This window comes from Pyrgilauda ruficollis, unplaced genomic scaffold (genome assembly GCF_017590135.1).
Source record: "Pyrgilauda ruficollis isolate IOZ18807 unplaced genomic scaffold, ASM1759013v1 scaffold165, whole genome shotgun sequence".
Lineage (NCBI taxonomy): Eukaryota > Metazoa > Chordata > Aves > Passeriformes > Passeridae > Pyrgilauda > Pyrgilauda ruficollis.
Window position 1 is genome coordinate 1755804 of NW_024515320.1, and position 19330 is coordinate 1775133.

General features: G+C 47.4%; 4 protein-coding genes across 11 annotated transcripts in view; 1 reads left to right on the forward strand and 3 right to left on the reverse strand.

The window, feature by feature from the left end:
• Nucleotides 1-4874, reverse strand: part of TMCO4 (transmembrane and coiled-coil domains 4) — a 36729-nt gene extending 31855 nt beyond the window's left edge. For 3 of the 4 annotated variants that reach the window (XM_041463461.1, XM_041463459.1, XM_041463462.1), the window contains exons 1-3: nt 4615-4874; nt 1875-2056; nt 1302-1476 (exon numbers count right to left, since the gene is read on the reverse strand). In XM_041463461.1, the coding sequence (XP_041319395.1) occupies nt 1302-1476; nt 1875-2050 (351 nt within the window). In that variant the 5' untranslated portion in view covers nt 2051-2056; nt 4615-4874. Of the gene's footprint in view, nt 1-1301; nt 1477-1874; nt 2057-4556 lie in introns of all 4 variants that reach the window. The other variant, XM_041463460.1, reaches the window with a different exon arrangement.
• A 1880-nt stretch (nt 4875-6754) lies between these two features.
• On the reverse strand, nt 6755-8429 carry RNF186 (ring finger protein 186). The gene is made up of 2 exons (XM_041463480.1): nt 7442-8429; nt 6755-7218 (listed from the first exon to the last, which is right to left on the reverse strand). The coding sequence occupies exon 1, from the start codon at nt 8422-8424 to the stop codon at nt 7504-7506; it is 921 nt and encodes a 306-aa protein (XP_041319414.1). The 5' UTR covers nt 8425-8429; the 3' UTR covers nt 6755-7218; nt 7442-7503.
• Nucleotides 8430-10851: 2422 nt separating this feature from the next.
• On the reverse strand, nt 10852-12070 carry LOC121351379. Its single transcript, XM_041463486.1, has 2 exons — nt 11567-12070; nt 10852-11289 (listed from the first exon to the last, which is right to left on the reverse strand). Exons 1-2 carry the CDS (start codon nt 12055-12057, stop codon nt 10905-10907), a joined length of 876 nt encoding a protein of 291 aa, XP_041319420.1. The 5' UTR covers nt 12058-12070; the 3' UTR covers nt 10852-10904.
• Nucleotide 12071: 1 nt separating this feature from the next.
• OTUD3 (OTU deubiquitinase 3) lies at nt 12072-19040 on the forward strand. Of its 5 annotated transcripts, none has more exons than XM_041463469.1 (8): nt 12080-12316; nt 12936-13084; nt 13817-13929; nt 15548-15787; nt 16881-17006; nt 17565-17661; nt 17903-18072; nt 18404-19040. In XM_041463469.1, the coding sequence occupies exons 1-8, from the start codon at nt 12141-12143 to the stop codon at nt 18575-18577; spliced, it is 1245 nt and encodes a 414-aa protein (XP_041319403.1). In that variant the 5' UTR covers nt 12080-12140; the 3' UTR covers nt 18578-19040. The 5 variants fall into 5 exon arrangements, 4 of the variants coding, with proteins under 4 accessions (XP_041319403.1, XP_041319404.1, XP_041319405.1 ...); XM_041463470.1 differs by having other exon boundaries at nt 12082-12316; nt 15665-15787; XM_041463471.1 differs by having other exon boundaries at nt 12180-12668.
• Nucleotides 19041-19330: the final 290 nt, after the last annotated feature.

Below are 19330 nucleotides of genomic sequence, written 5' to 3' on the forward strand. Positions count from 1 at the left end.
TTCCACCAAAATCCAGGGGATATCCTCAGTTTCCTGTCAGGGCAAAATCCTGTATTCTTCCGCTGATCCAGAGCCACTTTTGTACAAGCACATGGAGCCCTCATGCAGCATAGGCTCGGAGCAAGCACAAGCTAAATTTCATCCTTAATAAACTCAGCAGCAATGCAGGAAAACCTGCCTCAATGCAGAGATTCTATCCTGAGGCAGAGAGAATGAGGGAAACAAAGCAGGAAGCATATCAAGGCAGAAAAATATGAGTGTAGATGTACTGAACTTTAGGGAAACATCATCCAAAGAGCCACTTAGAAGATCTGCTCTGAATTATTAAGATTAAGATCTCTGTTGCTGTCCTTGTATTATTGTAGGACTTTGGGCACTGGAACATTTGGACCAGGAGCAGATCCTCTGAGGCATTTTGTAGACTGGAGAGAAAAAAAGGTGGCTGAGGAAATGGGAGCCGGTCAAGGTGACCAGAGAAGTTCACTGCTCTCTTATCTCCCCTAGCACAGCCAAGTTCTCACATCTGCTGCTCTGCCAGGCCATTGCTCAAGGTGAGTGTGTGATAACCCGTAATCAGCCAATATCAGAGCACTGGGTGCACTTGGGGTGTCTGGCACAGGGTGACAGTGCTCTCGTTCTGTGTGGCACCAGCAGCAGCCTAATGCTCTCTTCATCCTGCCTGGCATAACATGAGGTTGGATGAGGAGAGATCTTCCCCAGCAAAAGCAAACGCTGCCAAAATGCTTCACCTCTTTTATCTTTCCATCAGCTTTTACAACAGAACATTATGGAGCAGTTTCACTTCCTCAGTGAAAGAAAATAGTCACAATAATTTCCTTCTGGTCAAAATGTACTCTGGGAAAAAGACTTTGGAAATTGTGCTCCTTGGAGCATGTGTGTGGAGGTGGTTTGTGATACATATATAGTGAAGGGGCTTTCAAACAAGTGAGAATCATGTCTACTGTGCTCAGGGTGTCACTATAATCTGTACAACACATGTATGAATGGAGACCACTGCAGTAACACAACCAAAGTAAAAACTTTGTCAGTTCTCTGTTCTGTAGAGTGAAACCATCAAAGACACAACTCAGCAGACAGTGACCATGCTTCACATTCATCATTTCCGTTAGGTCTTTATGGATAGACTGCCAGTCCTCCCACAGCTACTTACAAATAAATGCCTATCAGAAATATTGATTTTATTTCCCTGACTGCACAAACAGCACTTCAGCTGCAAACAGACAGATATGACAAACCTCTTTTGCAAAGCAAACAAGGGCGAGGGGAGCACACAGACTTACCTGGGTAATGAGAAGTGGATTTTCTTTCAAGATGGGATCCTTCAGCAAAATTTCAGTGAAAGTTTCTGTGCCCTCACCTCCTAAGCCATCAGCAAAGGCTGTCATGGCAGGTAAGACAGCATCAGGCAGGTCCAGCCACTTCACAAAGCCCTTGATGAATTCTGTCCTGAAGGAGCTGTAAGGTAACAGAAGCAGTTAAGGCATCACAAGTGGGTATTTCAAGGCTCCACAACTGGGTATTTTTGGAAGGTTTGAACAGCCCTTGGTTTCAAACATCAGTTCACACAAAAATCAAAGCATCAGGAGTCAGAAGAAGGTGAATTGCTAAACAAACTGGCTAAATAAACAAGGAAACAATCTGAGTGGGACTAGACCTTGCTTCAGAACATGCTTTGATGTCTGCAGTGTTAAGGGATGTGTTTTCTGCTGAATTGTAAAAGCCTTAGAGGTGCAAGACAGAAAGGCTCTTCCACTCCCCCAGCTTCAGAGGCCCCGCACAGAGTGTGATACCAGCTCTGGCTGAGCCACCACCCAAACTCCACCTGGCCTGCCCAGGCCTAGCTCCACTTGTACCTTTGCTCGTTTTCAGGGAACAGCCAGGCGAGGGATATCCCGCAAAGCGCCGCGTACGCGAATCTCCCGGCTTCAGGCAGCTGCCGGCCCAGGAGCACGCCCGGCTCCCTCTCCCCGCCGTGCTCAGCCTCCTTCTGCTGTTTCGAAGCCCAGCCTTTCCACTTCTCCGCAGCCATTTTCACCTGCAAGTTCAAGGAGGAAAAAGCAGCAGAAAAAAACCAATAGCAAACAGCTGGAAACCAGGAAGTGAGGAGACAAATTGCCTTTGTTTTTTACTGCCACACTTGCTGCTGGAATTAAGTCAGGTCTGACCAGGTCCAGCCTGTCTGTTGCCCCCAACACACTGCTGTGACCGAAGAAGACACAGGAACAGCACACAGATTAACAGTTCACCAATTCTCAAATGTTTTGCACAAAATTAGCTGACAATAAATATTTCAACCTGAAAAAGGACAAGTTCCCTTTGGGATGCAAAAGAATTGGGCGCCGTTCAGGCCTATCAGTCCCACATTTACTGCAAAAATAACATGAAAATAAAAGTCCTGCCCCTGGTGCAGGGACCAGTACAGCTGCCTGGGAAATAATTTTCCTCTCTCATCCTCAGCCCAAATTGCTCCTGTTTGTTTTTTTGACAGCATTAGGAAAGTTGAGTCCAGCTGCAGCCTCTGAGAAGGACTTTGATGTGTCCCACAGTCATTGCTGTGCTTTGCTTGTAGTATTTCTCCTCTGTAAAACCTACCACTGCTCTTTCCCTAAAAATAAGATCCCTGCACCACATGGACCATGAGCTGGACCAAGATGTTATTTTTTAGAATGTAGATGTGCACACTTCCAAGTGATGGGCTTCCAGCTGCTCCCCTGATGGTGCCAGCAGCAAACTGAGACGTCAGGCAGGTGACAACAGCTAGCTCATTTCAGATACAGCCTGGATAACAACCTGGTCCAGGGCTCACTTCCATCACCTGCAATTTCTACTGATTACCTTAAGATCCAATCAGTTTCTAAGGGGCCCAAATCACCCATTTTATTTTATAGTTCAAATTAAAGTATTTCCTTTCTTCCACACCCTGGCTAAATAGGAATTAGGAGCCCATGACACTACAAGTGACTCCCAGGGGATGCAGACCATTTATGGATCATTTCAGAGCCCTAAAAGAAAAAACTGCAACAGGAGCTGCTCTTTTAAAAGAGATTTTATTATTTGCATGCCATCTGTCATGGTCCTTTAGGAAAGGTGCCTGTCCTGCCTTCCCACTCAGAAACCCTAAACATCCAAACTTCCAGACCAGTTTTCCCAGGAATAATCTAACGCTAAAGTTTCAATAATTCTACAATTATTTGTCATGTCTGCTTACCTCTGTATACATTATGGGAGACAGCACTGAAAATAAAACTCCCTTCCCTGACAGATGTATTGATTTCTTAACTTGGGCTCATAAGAAAAGAGTAGCAGCTAAAACAGATCCATGAGCAGTACAACTGTTTAACCTAATTTCCTAATAACATAAAATATAGAGCAATAATGGAGCAACACCACAATGGCTCCTGGCATGCAACAAATCATTCAGAGTGCTGAGTAGCTAAAATACCCAGAGAAAGTTTCTGAAAGGCTTTGCTCTGAAGATGATCAATGTACTTCCCTCTACACAGGTATATTTTTCCTTATAAACATGTAGGAAATAATAGGCTTGGAATTTTTAGACATACAGCTTAAAAAAAGGGCAATGTACGATTTACTAAAGAAAACTTGGGCCAAGAAGTTTTGCCACAAATCCAAGATGAGGGAATTGAGAGTTAGAAACATATTCCAGAAGTTATTTATTCCAAAAGCTTTTAAGTCTCATGGCACTGGAATTCCTATCCCTATCTCGAACAATGTAGTTCAGCAATCAACAGCATTGCCGTAATCTGAAATGTCGCTTGAAAGAGAATTTTTTATCACTTCCAGCTCTCATTTTTCAAACAAAGCTCTTTGTTTTCTTGAGAAATTATGTATTTTATACAGCAGATAACACAATCCTGTTTGGAAAGCAGAAAGATTATTCCTCTGGGCTCTAAAGCTGTACGATACACGTGCTCCCTGCAGCTGAAAGAGGAAATAGAGATAGGCTGGCATCGTGTTTGTACTAAACTGTGACAAAGGCAACCAAACCATCATCTCCACAACCTCCCAAAGTTAATGAGGCATTTCATTAACTTCAGAGGAGCGGTCGTAGGTAATTATTCAGACGGGGCTGGCCAAAGAGCTCCGTGTAAGGCACAGTGGGGAAAGCACAGCCCAGCTGTGGTTACGCATCGCACACAACGCTGTGCCTGTGGAAACATTTGGGCAAAAGAGATTTTTTTGGGCACCTGCACATGACTCCAGAGGTGCTGGAAGCATCACAGCCTCTGCTTTTAATCTGTAGATATGAGGTATAAACATGAAATGCCACTAATCCAGTTCTGTCTCCATAGAAGAACACACAAATATGTTATGGATGGGCACAGGGATCAGAGCCCGAGGGGACAGGGACACGGAGAAGCCCAAAGCAGAAGTAGTTAGAAAAGTGAGCGTGTTTAATTCAGTTAAGGTTTGCATCCTAAGGTGTGCACAGCAACGGCTGAGAAGCGATGTCCTCACAGTGAAGTGAGCAAAGCTGCGGAGAGGGAACAGCACATCGAGAAGCGTGAAGGCAGCACCTCAGCTGGGGAAGCTGTGAGGGCGGACACCGCCACAGCTGCCCGTGGTCACATTTACCACAAGTCCTTCACGTCTGAAGTCTCTGCTGATCCAACACAGCACCTGTTTACGGAAAGCGGCGCTTCGGGCCACGCTGAGGGGAGGGAAGCAGCGGCCGGAACAAGGGAGCGGCCTGAGGGGACGGTCCCGCCCGCTCGCCCCTCAGCCCGCGGCGCTGCCCCCGCCCAGCCCCTCTCCCGCCCGGCCCGGCCCGGCCCCGACCTGCCGCCGACCCGGCCGAGTCCCGAGCACCGGGAACCGAGCACCGACTACCGCCGCCAGCGCCCGCCCCTTCCTGCCCGGGCCGGGCTGGCCGCCGGCACTGCGCCATCGGCGCTGCCGAGTGCGTGGGGAGGGCGGGAGCGGCGCTGGGCTGAGGGGATGGAGGGCACTGAGGGATCACAGAATATTCTGAACTGGAGGGGACCGCAGTGGTCATGAAATCCAACTCCTGAAGTGAATGGCCCATAGAAGGGATCAAACCCACGATCTCGGTGTTGTCAGTACCATGCTCCAACCAACCGAGCTGACCCCGGGATCCCCTGAGGGCATGGTGAGGGATGAGGGGGTGGTGAGGGATGAGGTGATGCTGCCTAGCCCCATTTCTCATTATAATTCCCTCTATCAGGCCACAGTGTATTACCCAGTCCCTATATGAAATCAGGAGCTAGCCAGGTAAGGTAAGCAGGGCATGGGACTTCAGAGTTGAAACTTTCTTAACAAAATGACCAGCATGAATTAAAGTTGAGTACAAGCAAATCCTTTACATTTTGGAATAGGAATATAATCCCATTAGCCTTTTCTCTATAAACTTAATTGCCGCTTCAAAGTCTTGCATGGTTATTGAGCCTAATTATCTTGTCAGATGGGAATCTGTTCAAAAGATAGCAGGTTCCAGAGCCTCATGGCTGCCACCAGCATGGGTGAGCTCTGAACCACCTGGCTGTTAGTGGCTCTCAGGCTGGAAAACATTTCAGTGCAACTGCTGAAGGAAAACTTGGAAGGTGCTGCTCTATAACTCTGTGGATCCATAAGGATTCTTTCAGAGGGCCAGTCTTGCCCTGGAAATCAAACTTTTGTATGCTTTCTTTTTTTTTTTTTTTTTTTTTTTTTTTTTTTTTTTTTTTTTTTTTCTTTAAAAGAAAGGGGGCTCTGTAGAAAGTAGTGTAGTGAAACAAATCTTTTGGAAGGGCAGGGTGAAGCATAGTAACAGATTTCACTGGTCATGTTCATTCTGTTTTGATTTCTTCACATCCATGTGCTGAAAACATACATGGGCTTTCAGGATCCCCTGTGAGTGATCTGTTCAGGCCAATATTAATTCATTTGCTACAGACCTTTACAGTACCAGTCACCCACTGGTGTTGGTGAAGGGAACTCGACAACAATATTGTCTGTGAGCTTTAAGACTTGCCCAGTGTTTCTGAAATTATTTTCAGTGCAGCTAAATATCTGGTCCAGTCTTTATATTTGGAATAATACAGTATTTGGGTTTAAAACTACCTGCCTTTTTTCCCAGCTGGAAAGCTTTTTTTTCTGGTTGGTTATTAGCAAATGTCATATGTATTCTGCAGTAAGCCTGTTGCTGTCCAAAGATATGAGAATATCCAAAGGATTTATATCCCTTGAAGGCTCCCATTCCTGGCAGAAAACAAAACTGTGTTTTCCAAGACTTTGGCTGCACAAGAGCTCCTACCCTCTTAGTCTAATCTGTTTTATCTGCTGTGAGACACTCTGTGTATTTATATACTGAGCAACTGCAGGACATCAGTTTCCATTCTTATCAAACACAAATATTTACCTGATCCAAGGTCTCCTGAGATCCTTGACACTCTTAAACATGCAGTTTAACCAGAGAAATCTATTTTTTTCCTCAGTTTAATTTTAGTTGGGTTTCAGGGTATTTTCTTAGCAACTAAGTATTTTTTTAAATGAAGGAACACTCCAACACTTTATTGCTTTGCTTTACTCACCACCTCAGCTCTGCAGACTCTCTAATACACTTTCTCAGTTACAATTCCTGTCAATAAGGAAACTAGGAATTGTTTTGACATTAATTGTCAATGAGGAATTGAAACAAAGAAGTCAATGAGCAATTCATATTATTTAAATTTAATGGAGACATTCCATTTTAAAATATCACACATGGTGTGGCGCAGTCAAGAGATTTCTGTTTACCTCTGTGAGCGTCTTCAAGGGCAATGCAAAGGGGGCAAGAAAAGAGGTCCTGCAGGTTGCCAGATAAAGGAATACAGGTGAGAGGAACTATTTCAGTGCTAAATAATGTGGGAAATGGGGAATTTGGAGGGTCATGAGGTTTTTGAGCCTTGCCCTTTGCAAGCCACAAACCAAGATCAGGAATATTGATTTTGCCTCTTCCTTTCCAATTTTGTGTGTAACTTCAAATGACATCAACTGACATCCCCTTTTCCCATCCCTGCCAGGGATTGAGGTGATAATCTGGGTTAAAAATCTCTCTTCCAAACACCCGCTCCCTGATTTAGCAGCCTTATTTCCCACTCTGTCCCAAGAAAAGATGTCCGTGTTTTCAGAGTGGGAACCACAACCGTGGAGTTTTGCAGGACATCACCTCCCAGATGTTCCAGATAACATCCTGCAGAGCTAATCAGGAGGGGACACAGACATGAACAAAATGGCAAAAGCAAACCAACACAATTACAAAAAAAAAAAAAAAAAAAGTGTGAAAACACATAAATATCAACATATAAATAGTTAATTTTGTTTGCAGTAATGAGATTTAACAACAGTGTGCATTGGCATTGAGCCAGCTCAGCCAACTATTGAATTTATTCTCCGAGAGATTGTTTTTAAGTCCAAAACTCACTGGTGTGCCCAGCATGCACCTTGGCCCAGTCCCTGATCTCTGGAACAGACACATTAATTGTTTCAGGCAACAGTAACAACCTGGATCTCCTTGTCACAGGAGGCAGGGGAGTCCTTCTTGCACCTGCAGTGGAATTTAGGAGTGCAGCAAAGCACCATAGACATGAGCAACCCCAAAGTAAGCAGGAGACAAATTACCCACTTCACCCTCCCTGAGTACATAAAGGGGAGGATGAGCATGGCGAGGATCACCCCCAGCAGCAGGAGCAGCAGGAGTCTCTGCACAGCCAGGCTGCTGTGTGCTGGGCCGGTTTCCTCTGTGTTCAAGATGTCTTGGCTGCTCTGAGTCCAGCTGTTGCCATCCAGCCCCATGGCACAGACGTAAACCTCAGGGTTTGAATCAAGGTTCTCCAAGCGCTCCAGGACGTCTTCTTTATTCTGGAGTGTGCGGATGAGCCCTCCTGACACAAAGGTGGGCTTTCTGCAGAGAGGGCAGGAGATTGTCCAGGTGTTCTCCTCTTTCCTGAGGATCAGCTTGAGGCAGACAGCGCAGAAGGTGTGCTGGCAGTCCAGGAGCTTTGGGACTCTGTAGATGCTGTACTTGTTGAAGCAGATCATGCAGTCCATGTCCAGGGTGGCTGTGTCTGAGCACTGGTGGTTCAGTTCCAACGTGCTCATTTCGGGAGAGTTTGTGTCCGTTAGCACAGCGAGCGGCCTTGAGTTTGGAGAGTCTCGCTCCAAAACTGCTGGTTTAAAGGCAGCAGGACTGTCTCTCTCGGTTCCTGAAGGTCTCTCCATTTCTTCAGTACACTCTTCAGTGAATCCCACTCTCTTCTCATGTGTTGAGTTTTGTGTTACGGATCCTGCTCTGCTCATTTCTGCAGCACCTCCTGCCACGGGCGCTGGACTGTCTGCCTCAGCCTGCAGTACTCCAGGAGCTGACGATCTGTTTTCCTTGTTTGGCTTGTCAGTGGATTTCTCCATGGAGATAAACCTCGGTGCAGCTTCTCTCCCCTTAGCTGAAGGATTTCCCGAGTCTCTGGCTCCTTTTATGTGTTGCTGTATTTCTGCTGTATGCCTGATTGATTAGTGAGAGCCTTAAGCGAGTCATGCTCTTACAATATGATGTTTTTATGACATGGGGACCAGAGTTAATGATTGACTTCCCAGCCAAGACAGTTTACAATGACTGATAATATCAGTGGGCAATTCCTGTCCGGAAGCAGACTCCATGGCATTAGCAGACCACTGTGACAGCCAGACACTATTATTAAATTAGAACTCTCTTAGATGAAAGCAATTTCATTGTTCTCCAAACAGTGCTCTGCTAGACAGTGACAGGCTTGGGGAATTACCTGTTTCTGACATTGGTGTATTGAATGCAGTGCTTTGATTAAAGCATATGTATCACCAGTTTTGGGCTCTCTGGGTAGGAAATTTGCTCTTGGTTTAGAAACACTTACTATCTGACAACACCAAGTGAAGAATGAGATTGAAATAATTAATTTGACTGTTGAATGTCCAATTGTTATTAGCTCTTTTATCCTAAGGTATCTCTTTTTTCAGCCTCCTGTTTGTTTTAGTCATCAGAAGGTTTCCAGTACAAACTGAAGCATGACTGAGGCCCACACAGGGTCTCTCAGAGTCCACGAAAGAGATCAGAAAACTAAAAGCAAGACCAGTGTCCTAGATGGTGGGACAATCTTCTTTCCTGTGGTGTTCACCAAACAACCTTGTGCACTTGGGAATGCCCTTCCTGACTGATTTTGTGAATATTCATCTCAACTGAAAAAAAAATGCCTGAACAAAATCCCTCAGTCTCTAATTTCTTTCTGCCATTTTATTTGAGCAGTAAAATACAGATTGTTTCTTAGCAAGAATCCCATGGAAGGAAGGAATGAAAGAAAGAAGGGAAGGATCACTAATCCCAAAAAGACAGATGAGGTCAGTGTTACCAGCAGAATACACGCAGTACCACACTGGTAGCCTCAAGTGCACCTGAATGCTCACACTGCCTGTGCCCCCAAGCCCCAGCCCCTCCCTCCCAGAGAGGAGCAGCAGAAAGAAATGAGACAACTGCAGATGAGGAGGGCAAGGAGTTCAGGAAGGCTCTAATCTCATGAACTCGCTGGAGGGGGATGAGGTGAGAACTTGTTCTTATTTGCTGAGAAATACAAGGTTTGTCGTAAGCAAACTTCGTCAAAGTGCCTGAGCACTGCTATGTTTCTGCTGATGTGGCATGTTGTGGTGCTTGATGGACTTTTGGATGACCCCAAATTTTAGAAGCCTGAGTATCTCTAGGTTGCAGAAGTTGGTATCAAAGTGCAGGAATGTCTGGAAGTAGGCTGGTGAACTGCAAGACTCATTTATCTTTCTAAAAAGAAAATTTTCTTTTGCATTTCATGTAACTCTGTCAGCAAGCTCATGCTGTTAAAAAGAACTGGGAAACTAGAAAAACAGATTTACCACTATTACAATAGTTTAGAAGCTTCAAATTTGCTGTGTCAGTTCCCACGTCCAAAATGGAAATGTCTTAAAATCTCCTGATTTATAATTACTAGAACATTATAAAAACACCTTGCAGATGTCGGAAGTTGGAACAGACACCAAGAGGGACAACTACACTCCCAACATAAAAAGTTTAGAACTAGTTGGGATAAATCTATGCTCCATGTCTATCTGCTCTGTGTTCTACCAGTGGGTGGGGGTGACTTGTCTGTCTTTTGTCTCTTGTGCTGGAAAAATGGTTTTTCCTTGTCCTCCACTGACAAAGTTTTCAGCCAAGCCCTGATTCCGGCTCCTCTTTGTCTCTGGTGTCACGAGTGATGCTCCCAGGCTGGCATGTGCCTTGTGCTTATCTGAATTGCTCACAGCCCATTAACGCTCCTCTGGCTAATTACTGCCTCATTAATCATTTGCAGTAAGTTTATGTACTCATACTGTTTTCCCTCTTTTAGTGTGTTTGCATAACAAAATGTGTTTCTAGAAATGCTTTATGTGGAATTGTTTATAGCAGGAAATAGATATAAAAGGGCAGTTGTGTCATTCCTAGTAAAATCCTCATGTGCCACAAGCCAAACATCCCAGAAGATCCTGGGGATAGTCCCGTGAGCTTCTCCCTGTGCTGAGCTGTGGTTCAGGCCGTCCTGACTCTGGGCAAGAGGAACAGAAAAATGATACACAAAAGTCCCTGTGAAGCCTCTTCTTGTATTCCTGGGACTGTTCTGTTGGTGTTCCTCACAAAGCTGTTTGGATGCGCCCTCTGAGCTAGGAATTGGAAATTCATAGAATCCCAGACTGGTTTGGGCTGGAAGGGACCTTAAAGCCCATCCAGTGCCCCCTCCCCTGCCATGGCAGGGACACCTTCCACTGTTCCAGGCTGCTCCAAGCCCTGTCTAGCCTGGCCCTGGACACTTCCACGGATCCAGGGGCAGCTGCTCTGGACAACCTGTGTCTCCCCACCCTCACAGGGAAGGATTTCTTCCCAATATCCCATCTATTTCTGCTCTCTGGCAGTGGAAGCCATTCCCCCTTGCCCTGGCACTCCAGGCCTTTGTCCACAGTTTCTCTCCATCTTTCTTGTCAGCTCCCAGATGAGAAAGGTACTGAAAAGCTGCAATTGGGTCACTCTGGAGCCTTCTTTTCTCCAAACTGAACAATCCCAATTCTCCCAGCCTTCCTTCATGGGAGAGGTGCCCTCTGCTCATCCTGGCCTCCTGTGGACTCGATGTGCAGCAGTTCTGACGCCATCGGGCAGTTTCTGTCACGACACCAGCAGAGAAAACCAGAGTCAGGTGCACAGCGATGCCCTGGGGGCTGCTCCTGCTGGGTGATTCCTTGAGCCGGTTCCTGTGGGACAAGTAGAAGAGCCAAAGAGCAGGAGGATGACAGGAAATCCTCCCCAAGAGCCCTGCTCCAGACAAATCACCCATCCTGCTGTGCCCCTTTTCCAGCATCCTGTGAGGCGTCTCCCTCAGTGCTAGAGGAAGCAAGACGCGGAGGTTCAGTTTATTGCACTTATCACATTTAATTAATTAATCATTGCTGTCTCGGCTCCGCTCCTGCCCTGCCGCTGCTGTCAGCCCTGTTCTCCTGGTGCCACCTCGCGGGTAGTCCATCTGCTCACCTCCCTGCTTGCTGCGAATTCATTTCGCCACGCTGATCTGGGGCAGAGCAGCGGTGGTTTGGGGTGAGGAGTGCTGATCTGGGGCAGAGCACACACGGTCTGGGGCGGCGTGTCCCGGTGCAGAGCGGCAGCAGAAAGCGCCCACCCGTGAGGTCTAGGCCGGGAGCTGGGCTGGGCAGCAGGGAAGTGCTCTCGGGCGGAGGGAGTGCAATTGGTAGCAGAGGCCAATTAGCCGGAATCCGGCAGCTTTTAGTACAACATCGGTGATTGTGGCGCTGCTTTCCGCAGCCTCCCCAGCCCTTCCCCGCGGACACACCGCTCCCGGAGCTTGGCTGCGCCGTCCTTCCCTGCGCCACTCCCGCTTTTCCATCCGCAGCCTCAGTTTCCCCGCGAGACCCCCCTGTGCCCTGTTCCCTCTCCCTTTCTCCCTTCCTCCATTCCTCCTCCTCGAGGATCCGCGGGCGGCCGGGCGGGCGCTCACGTGACCCCATACCGGCGCCGCGGTCACGTGAGACGCGCCCGGTGCGCGATCACGTGACGGCCCGGTGCGGCAGGCGCGGCGGCCCCGGCGGGGATGTCCCGCAAACAGGCGGGCAAGGCCCGGCCCGCCGCCGCCGCCGCCAAGAAGGGCCGGCGGCCCCGGCATTCCCCCGCCGGACCGGCCCCGGGCCCCGCTCCGGGCGGCAGCGGCGGCCTCGCCAGGCAGCTCCGGGCCCTCGGCCTCAAGCTGCGGGAGGTGCCGGGAGATGGGTGAGCGCCGCGACGGGTGACCCCAGCAACCCCGGGGATTCTCCGGACATCCAGCCCTGAAGGCTGAGGGCTTCCTCCTCCCCGGGTGATGTGAGCCCGTGTCCCGGGGGCCGAGGATTGTCCCCTCCCGGCTGAGTGGGCCCTGCCCTCCGCAGGGGTGAGGGCTTCCCCGCTGTGCCCCTCAGGGATCTCCGCTGCTCTCTGCCTGCTGTAGGGCCCGACGGCTCGGCCCGTCCCATCCCTGGTGCCCGGGGGGCCGCGGGCTCCGGTGTCCAGCGGAACTGAGCATAGGAAGGTCCATAAATGTTCTTAAGGAATACTTTCACCCCCTTCTTTTCTAGAAGGTGAAAAGGTAATAAACGTTCCTGCTGAGAAGTTGCTCAGTGGGGCATTTGTTTGTCCGTCGTTGCTTTGTGTCCCTTGTCGGTGTGGGACAGTTTGGCCCAGCAGTTTGACCATGACACGATCACTCAGACGCAGCCGTTCAAGGCCCAGGGAATGAGCACTCCTCTGCATCCACAGCCTTGCTAAACTGGGCACAATGAGCACAGCCCCTTTCCCTGTGAGCTGTATTCCTCCTGCTGCCTCAGACACACCCACTCCTCCTTTCCCTCCGCAGGAACTGCTTGTTCCGGGCCCTGGGGGACCAGCTGGAGGGGCACTCCCGGAATCACCTGCGGCACCGCCAGGAGACCGTGCAGTTCATGGTGAGGCAGCGGGGGGACTTCGAGCCCTTCGTGGAGGATGATGTGCCCTTTGACAAACATGGTATGTGCTCCAGGGCACGTCCTGGGAGGCATCCTTGTGTCGTGCATCTCCTCAGAGCAGCTTCTTACTAACCAGGTCCTCATCCCAGAGCTACCTTGGGGCTCCTCTCTACTTTTTAGAATCAGGGACTTTGCATTTATGGTTGTTGTCATGCTGTGGGAAGGTGAGCTGTTTAATCTGCATTGAATTTGTCCCAGACATTATTTACATTTGGGAGAAACTTGGAGAAGGAAAGAAGACCAAAAAGGCAAGGAGTAAAAATTAGGTGTTTTCAAAAGGAACTTAAGAAAAATTGTTTCATTCTTCTTGAGTACTGGTGGGTATTTGGCTGTTCCAGTAAGTGGCTGATTTCTTTGGGTTTCTTTCTCCTTGACACTCAGTATTTCCTCCTAGGAAGATCCAAACCAGAGACAAATACAGCCTTTGATGTGCCAGGTACCATGGAGATGATGCATGAAGGTAGTTTGGTCATGCAGTACATGGCACTCCTCCTTCTGAGCTAACAGAGCCAGTGGCCTTGCTTTGTTTAAGGGTGTAGTGCCTTTTTTAGAGATTTCTGTGGTCCTTAAAATGCATTACCTCATGTTGCAGCCAAATTCTTGTTTCACAGGTGGGATTTCCCTTCCAGAATTTCTTGGGCTCATGTTGAAATCTCACCCCTTGTTATCCCTCCACTGCTTTTGGAAGTATCAGAAATTAGGTTTCAATTCTTGTGAATCCTTTTTCCTTTAGTTGCCAATTTGGCCAAGCCTGGTACTTTTGCTGGCAATGATGCTATTGTGGCCTTTGCAAGGAACAATCAAATGAATGTGGTTATTCATCAGCTCAACACTCCACTGTGGCAGGTGAGACACAAAGCTTCTACATTTTTGCCTAATTTTTACCTGGAGGATATAAATACTGTGGAAAATTCCTGATTTATTAAAAAAGAGCAGTAGCTGCAATGTACTGGGCATGGTGCAGAGCTGTGCTTGGTTTTTGAAGAGGGGGAACACTTGAGATTTTGGCTAGGAGATGGGTATGTGGGGGCAGAGCAATGTGTTTTACTTGGGTTTTAAGCTATGACCTTCAGTGCCATGCTCTGTCTCCTGAAGGTCATACTGCATTTGAGCTGAGTTTTCTGATAGGAATCCCAAAATGGGTTGGGTTGGAGGGGATCACACTGGATCATCTGGTCCTGTCTTCCAGCCCCTGATCCCTCAGTCTTTCCTGGGCAGAGGGATGCTCCAGGCCCTTCCGCCCTTGTCCACAGTCTCTCTCCATCTTTCTTGTCAGCTTCTTCAGGCACTGGAAGGTCACAATGAGGTCACCTTGGAGCCTTCTCCAAGCTGAGCAATCCCAGTTCTCCCAGCCTTTCCTCACAGGAGAGGTGCTCCATCCCTCTAAATCAGTATGATGGCCTCCTCTGGGCCCACTCCAGAATGGAAAGAGGCTTCCCTAATGAGAGCTAAATTGGCTCATTTTCAAATCTTTCAAGAGCTTTGGGATTTGTTAGATACCTACTCAGGCTCTGGCAGAGGAGAAATGTTTAATAAGTCTTACCAAGTTTCTGCAGTGGAATAGTGTAATAGAATAGAAAGCAGGAGTTAAGTATAACCAAGTGTTGAGTTGGAACCTGAAAGTGAGCAAGTGTAAAGTAGATGAATGGAGAATTATTTGTTGGAAAACCTGAAGTCATTAATGCAGCACAGATGGCAGACAGGGCTGAAAGGTGGCTTGGTGTGTGGTCTGGGAGCTGAGTGAGATAAGGCAGTTCACAGACGTAAAAGGGTTGGGAAACTCTGAAGCCCTAAAGCAAGGAGTTCTGGTCCTTTGCTTGCTGACGTCTGGAGAGCTGTTGGGTGAACTTGGGCTGGCAGGTCAAGCCAAGCTGGTCTGCAAGTGCAGTGGGATTTTCTGCATTTCTGGCAGGAGCTGGAATGCTGTGTAGCTCTTATCTAATAGTTTGAGACACCGATAATCAGGGTAGGAACTATTCTCACATCAGTATAGATAATACTCAGAGCAGGAATTTTCTGTGGAAATTGCTGTAACTTGGTGCTGACGAAGCAAAGCAACATTTGGTTGTTAACAGTGCTCCTGAATGGAGTTAATACATTTTCATGGATTTGCTTTCCTTTAAAAACAAAACACAGCTGCTTGGAATGCTGTTAAAACAGCATCTTGTCCCGGCTGCAAATCAAAATTTACTCTGAGTGACTGTTTCCAGTGTTGCTGTCACTTGAATGGCCTCTCTTCCCTCGTATTTGAGAGTAAAATGACATGGTACATTCCCTGGGAGCTCTTGCTGAAGCTGGTTCTGGGAAGATGATCAGAAAACAGCTCCTGTGGAAAGTTCAGGAAATAGTTCTGAGCTTTCCACAAAAATATTTTCATTCCACGTTTTGTTTGTTCTGATGTAACTGCCCAATATTTTACATCTGGCTTTCATACCTTCTTCTCTTCCCGTTTCAAACGCTCCAGCAACCAGTCCTTCTTCCTTCCCGGTGTTTGCCATCGCTGCAAAAAACGAAAACTCAGAAAAATGGGGCGCTGAAGCCGATTCCAAAGGCTCACTTGCAGTTTGTTTGTTTTGTTGAGATCCGCGGCACAGACAGGAGCGATGCCCGGGAGCTGCACATCGCCTACAGGCACGGCGAGCACTACGACAGCGTCAGGAGGCTCAGCGACGACTCGGAGGCGCCGGCCTGCCTGAGGATGGAGGTGGGTTCTGATGGAATGAGCCAGCTCGGGGTGACACACTGTGGGGTTGTATTCGAGGGTCCCGGGACGAGGGAAGAGATGAGAATCTTGACTCCATGTTTCAGAAGGCTGATTTATTATATTATGATATTATATTATATTAAAGTGCTATACTAAAATTATACTAAAAAGAATAGAGAGTAAGGATCCATCAGAAAGCTGGAAAGGAAAGAATGGAATGAATAACAAAAACACGTGACTCTCAAGAGAGTCCACACAGCTGGATCTGTGACAGGTTATTAAGTAGAAACAACTCACATGGACCAATCACAGATGCACCTGTTGGTAAACAATGGACCACATTCCACAGCCATCAGATAGTTATTGTTTATATTTCTTTTCTGAGGCTTCTCAGCTAGAATAGGAGAAAAATCCTAGCAAAGGATTTTCATAAAAATATCATGGTGACAACAAAGAGCTGGGGAATGCTGCCAGCTGATTTCCATTCTCACTTGGGATGGAGGGAGGAGCTGGGTTGCTGTGTTGTGCTGGGACAGCAAAGCCCTGAGGTTGTAGCTCATGCTGCTGGCTCTCTCGGGAGGGGCTGCAAGGAGGATTTCAGCCTCTGGGCTGGAAATGAATTCAAAGCTGATGCTGTGATGTGGGCTGTCTGGAAGCAAATTATGTAATCATGCACCTCAAATGGAAAAACAGAGGGAAGGGAGGAAAGAGCTGGAAATGCAACAGCTGGATATGGTTGTCTTCCTCGTATCTCCTTTTTTGATGTTGAGGAGCAGTTGTGCTGTGCTTGAGGTTCTCTGCACACAGCTGAGGTGTGGTATTGTATTAAAAATATTCCATTTAAAAGCTCGTTTATTGTGATTCATTATGTTGTAGTACACTGGAGTTTGTTCAGCAGTGCAGGAGATGTGGGAAGCCCTCAGGGATGGTGGCAGTTACACAGTTTCCAAGAGGGTTTGACAAGGGATGTTCCTGAGAAAAGTGTTCCATGATAATTACTATTCTTAGGATGCCAGACTTTGTTGTATTGCATGCTTGTGTGATCTGCTGGGTGTGTGATCAGTGTGACCTGCTGGGCTTTGATCTTCTTCAGATGCTTTGCAAGAACGATTCAAATAAGGCAGGGGAAGTGAAGCCACAGAAGGGCAACTCTGAAGATGAGACTGAGGTGGAGATGGAAGATGCTGTACAAAAAGTGTGCAGTGCAACTGGGTGTTCAGTAAGTATTGAGGAGCCTTTCTGGGCTTAATGTTCAAACCTTGATACATGGAAGCAGTCCTGGGAAAAATTCTAAAAAACTCATATCGTACAAACTTGAGTACCATGGCCATCAATCAGGGTGCATCTCATCCTAGAATCAACCCTTAAATGCAGGTGAAATACCAACTTTTTTGTGGATGCCTGATAATTTTGGAAGGTTTGTCTTGAGGCTGTCATAAAAATTCACTTGGAAACAAATCCTGTAAGTTCTGAAATCCTTTGGGGGTGTTGAAGATCCCAGATAACTGGATAATCTGTGACTCCTGGCTGTTGGCACTGTGCAGGTGCATAGAACAGAAAGGGCCAAGGGGAATCTTACACTGAAAACAGCATATTCCTTTTTTCTGATAGCTTCAGGAATTTAAGATTTTCCCCCTCATCCTTTCAGAAATGGAGCACAGACCAAGTAAATGATCATAAAAGCAGCAGCCCCCTCTCAGTGGTGCAGGTGTTGTTAAGTGTATGTAGGTCAGAGATTTGAACTTCTTCAGTGTTCTCCTTCCCCTCTTGTGGACAGGACATGGATTTAGTAAGCCACATTCTTGAGGTGGAGGACTACAACGTGGAATCTGCAATATTTGCCATCTTGCAGGTGAAGGAAGGGGAAGGAATAGGTGAGTGCACAGTTTGTCACTGGAGGCTTCGGGTGACCATAATGTTGGTGTTGGGGATGGGAGCAGGAGAGGTGGTGTTTATGTACTGCCACTTCAGCCTTCTGTGCTGAGGAAGGTTGTTAGTGAGGGCAGCTTCAATCCAGCTTCCAAAAATCCCCAGGATTTCTGGGAAAAAGAATTGGCTGACAGTGCAACAACTCCTGGGTAGAGCATGTCTGAGGAAAACCTCTGCTGTTGGCAGGTACTGAGGAGCAGCAGGAGCCCCTGGGCATGGAGCAGAAATCCTGCAGCAGGACACTGTGGGAAGAGAACGGAACTGGTTCAAGAATCTTTGGAAATCAAGGTGAAGTAGAAAACAACAAGGGTCAAGCTGGATCCAGGGAAGAGAACCGAGCCAGCAGAAACCCAAAGGTGTGTGAGGGGTTTGACAGCAATGCGAGCACCCTTCAATGATTGGGGGATGCCTTAGCACTGCTTACTCAGCAGCTCTCTTCACCTTTCAGTTAAAAAGAGCTTCTGCTCACTGCATTTTGTCACTGCTGCAGCTGTGACTGCTCTGCCACAAACATTTCCTGGTGACGTGCAGCACTCTTCCCAAAACAGTTCAGAATAAAGTCCTGATAAATAGTTAGGAATGTCCTCTGGCAGCTGCCTTGGTATCTGCTTGTCTCCTTTATTACTTTTCCCCAGCTGAGCAGAGCACATGGGGTTTGAACTTTGTGTTTTCATCCTTCCCTTTCAGGTGGCCAAGAAACAAAGGAAGGAGCAGCAGCGGCTGGAGAAGAAGAAGCGGCAGGAGGAGAGGCACCGGCAGAAGGTCCTGGCCACCAAGAGGGACAGTGCAGACACCAGGACAGAGACAGACCCAGCCAGCCACGTCACCCTGGTGAAGGCCATGGCAGCCCTAAACATATGACTCAGTGCTCTGATGAGAAAAGCAAATAAAACTGATGAAGACCAAATTCCCCCAGGAGAATTTCCAGGCACCCATGTTTATCTTAAAGTCCATCTCTGCTGGGGTTTCCAAACACAAGAGAACTTCCTCTTCCTTTGCTTTGGGGAGGACAATTGCTCATTGATTCTGCATCAGCCTGTGGTGGGAAGAGCTGTTTAAACTTAACAGGAAGTAGAGACTTGGGTCTATAATCTTGTAGTTACATGAAGGTGAGGACCTTTTCTTCACACAACGGTGTCAGATTTGTTTTGACATCTCTTGATGTGCCTGGTTTTGTTTCATTGGGTTTTTTTTCTTTTATTTGGTTATGCCTGGAGGAGCTTTATTTTACCTTGTTGTCAGGGAAAGCTTAACAAATCTCAACTCAGGAATATCTCTGGTGGATCTTTTTGTATTTAAATTCAAATAAAGTAAGGGAACAGAGTCTCAGAATCCTTTCCAAAGCAAAGTGTGTCAGCCAGCACTGTCTCAAATAAAACATTCCTCTTTTGTTTGCCATGCAGGAATACAGTGACAAGTTTTAATCTCACTAGAACTGCTGGCATTGCACTGAGCAGGTTCAGAAGTGATGAATACATGGAGGGAGACAGGGATTGCTGCATCCATGCCTGCTGAGGTTTGGGATCAGCTCCTTTAAGATGAGACCTGTAGGGGGGAAAAAACCCCCAAAACAATAATCCCAGTGGACTCATGAGAATGCAGAGCTGATTCTTC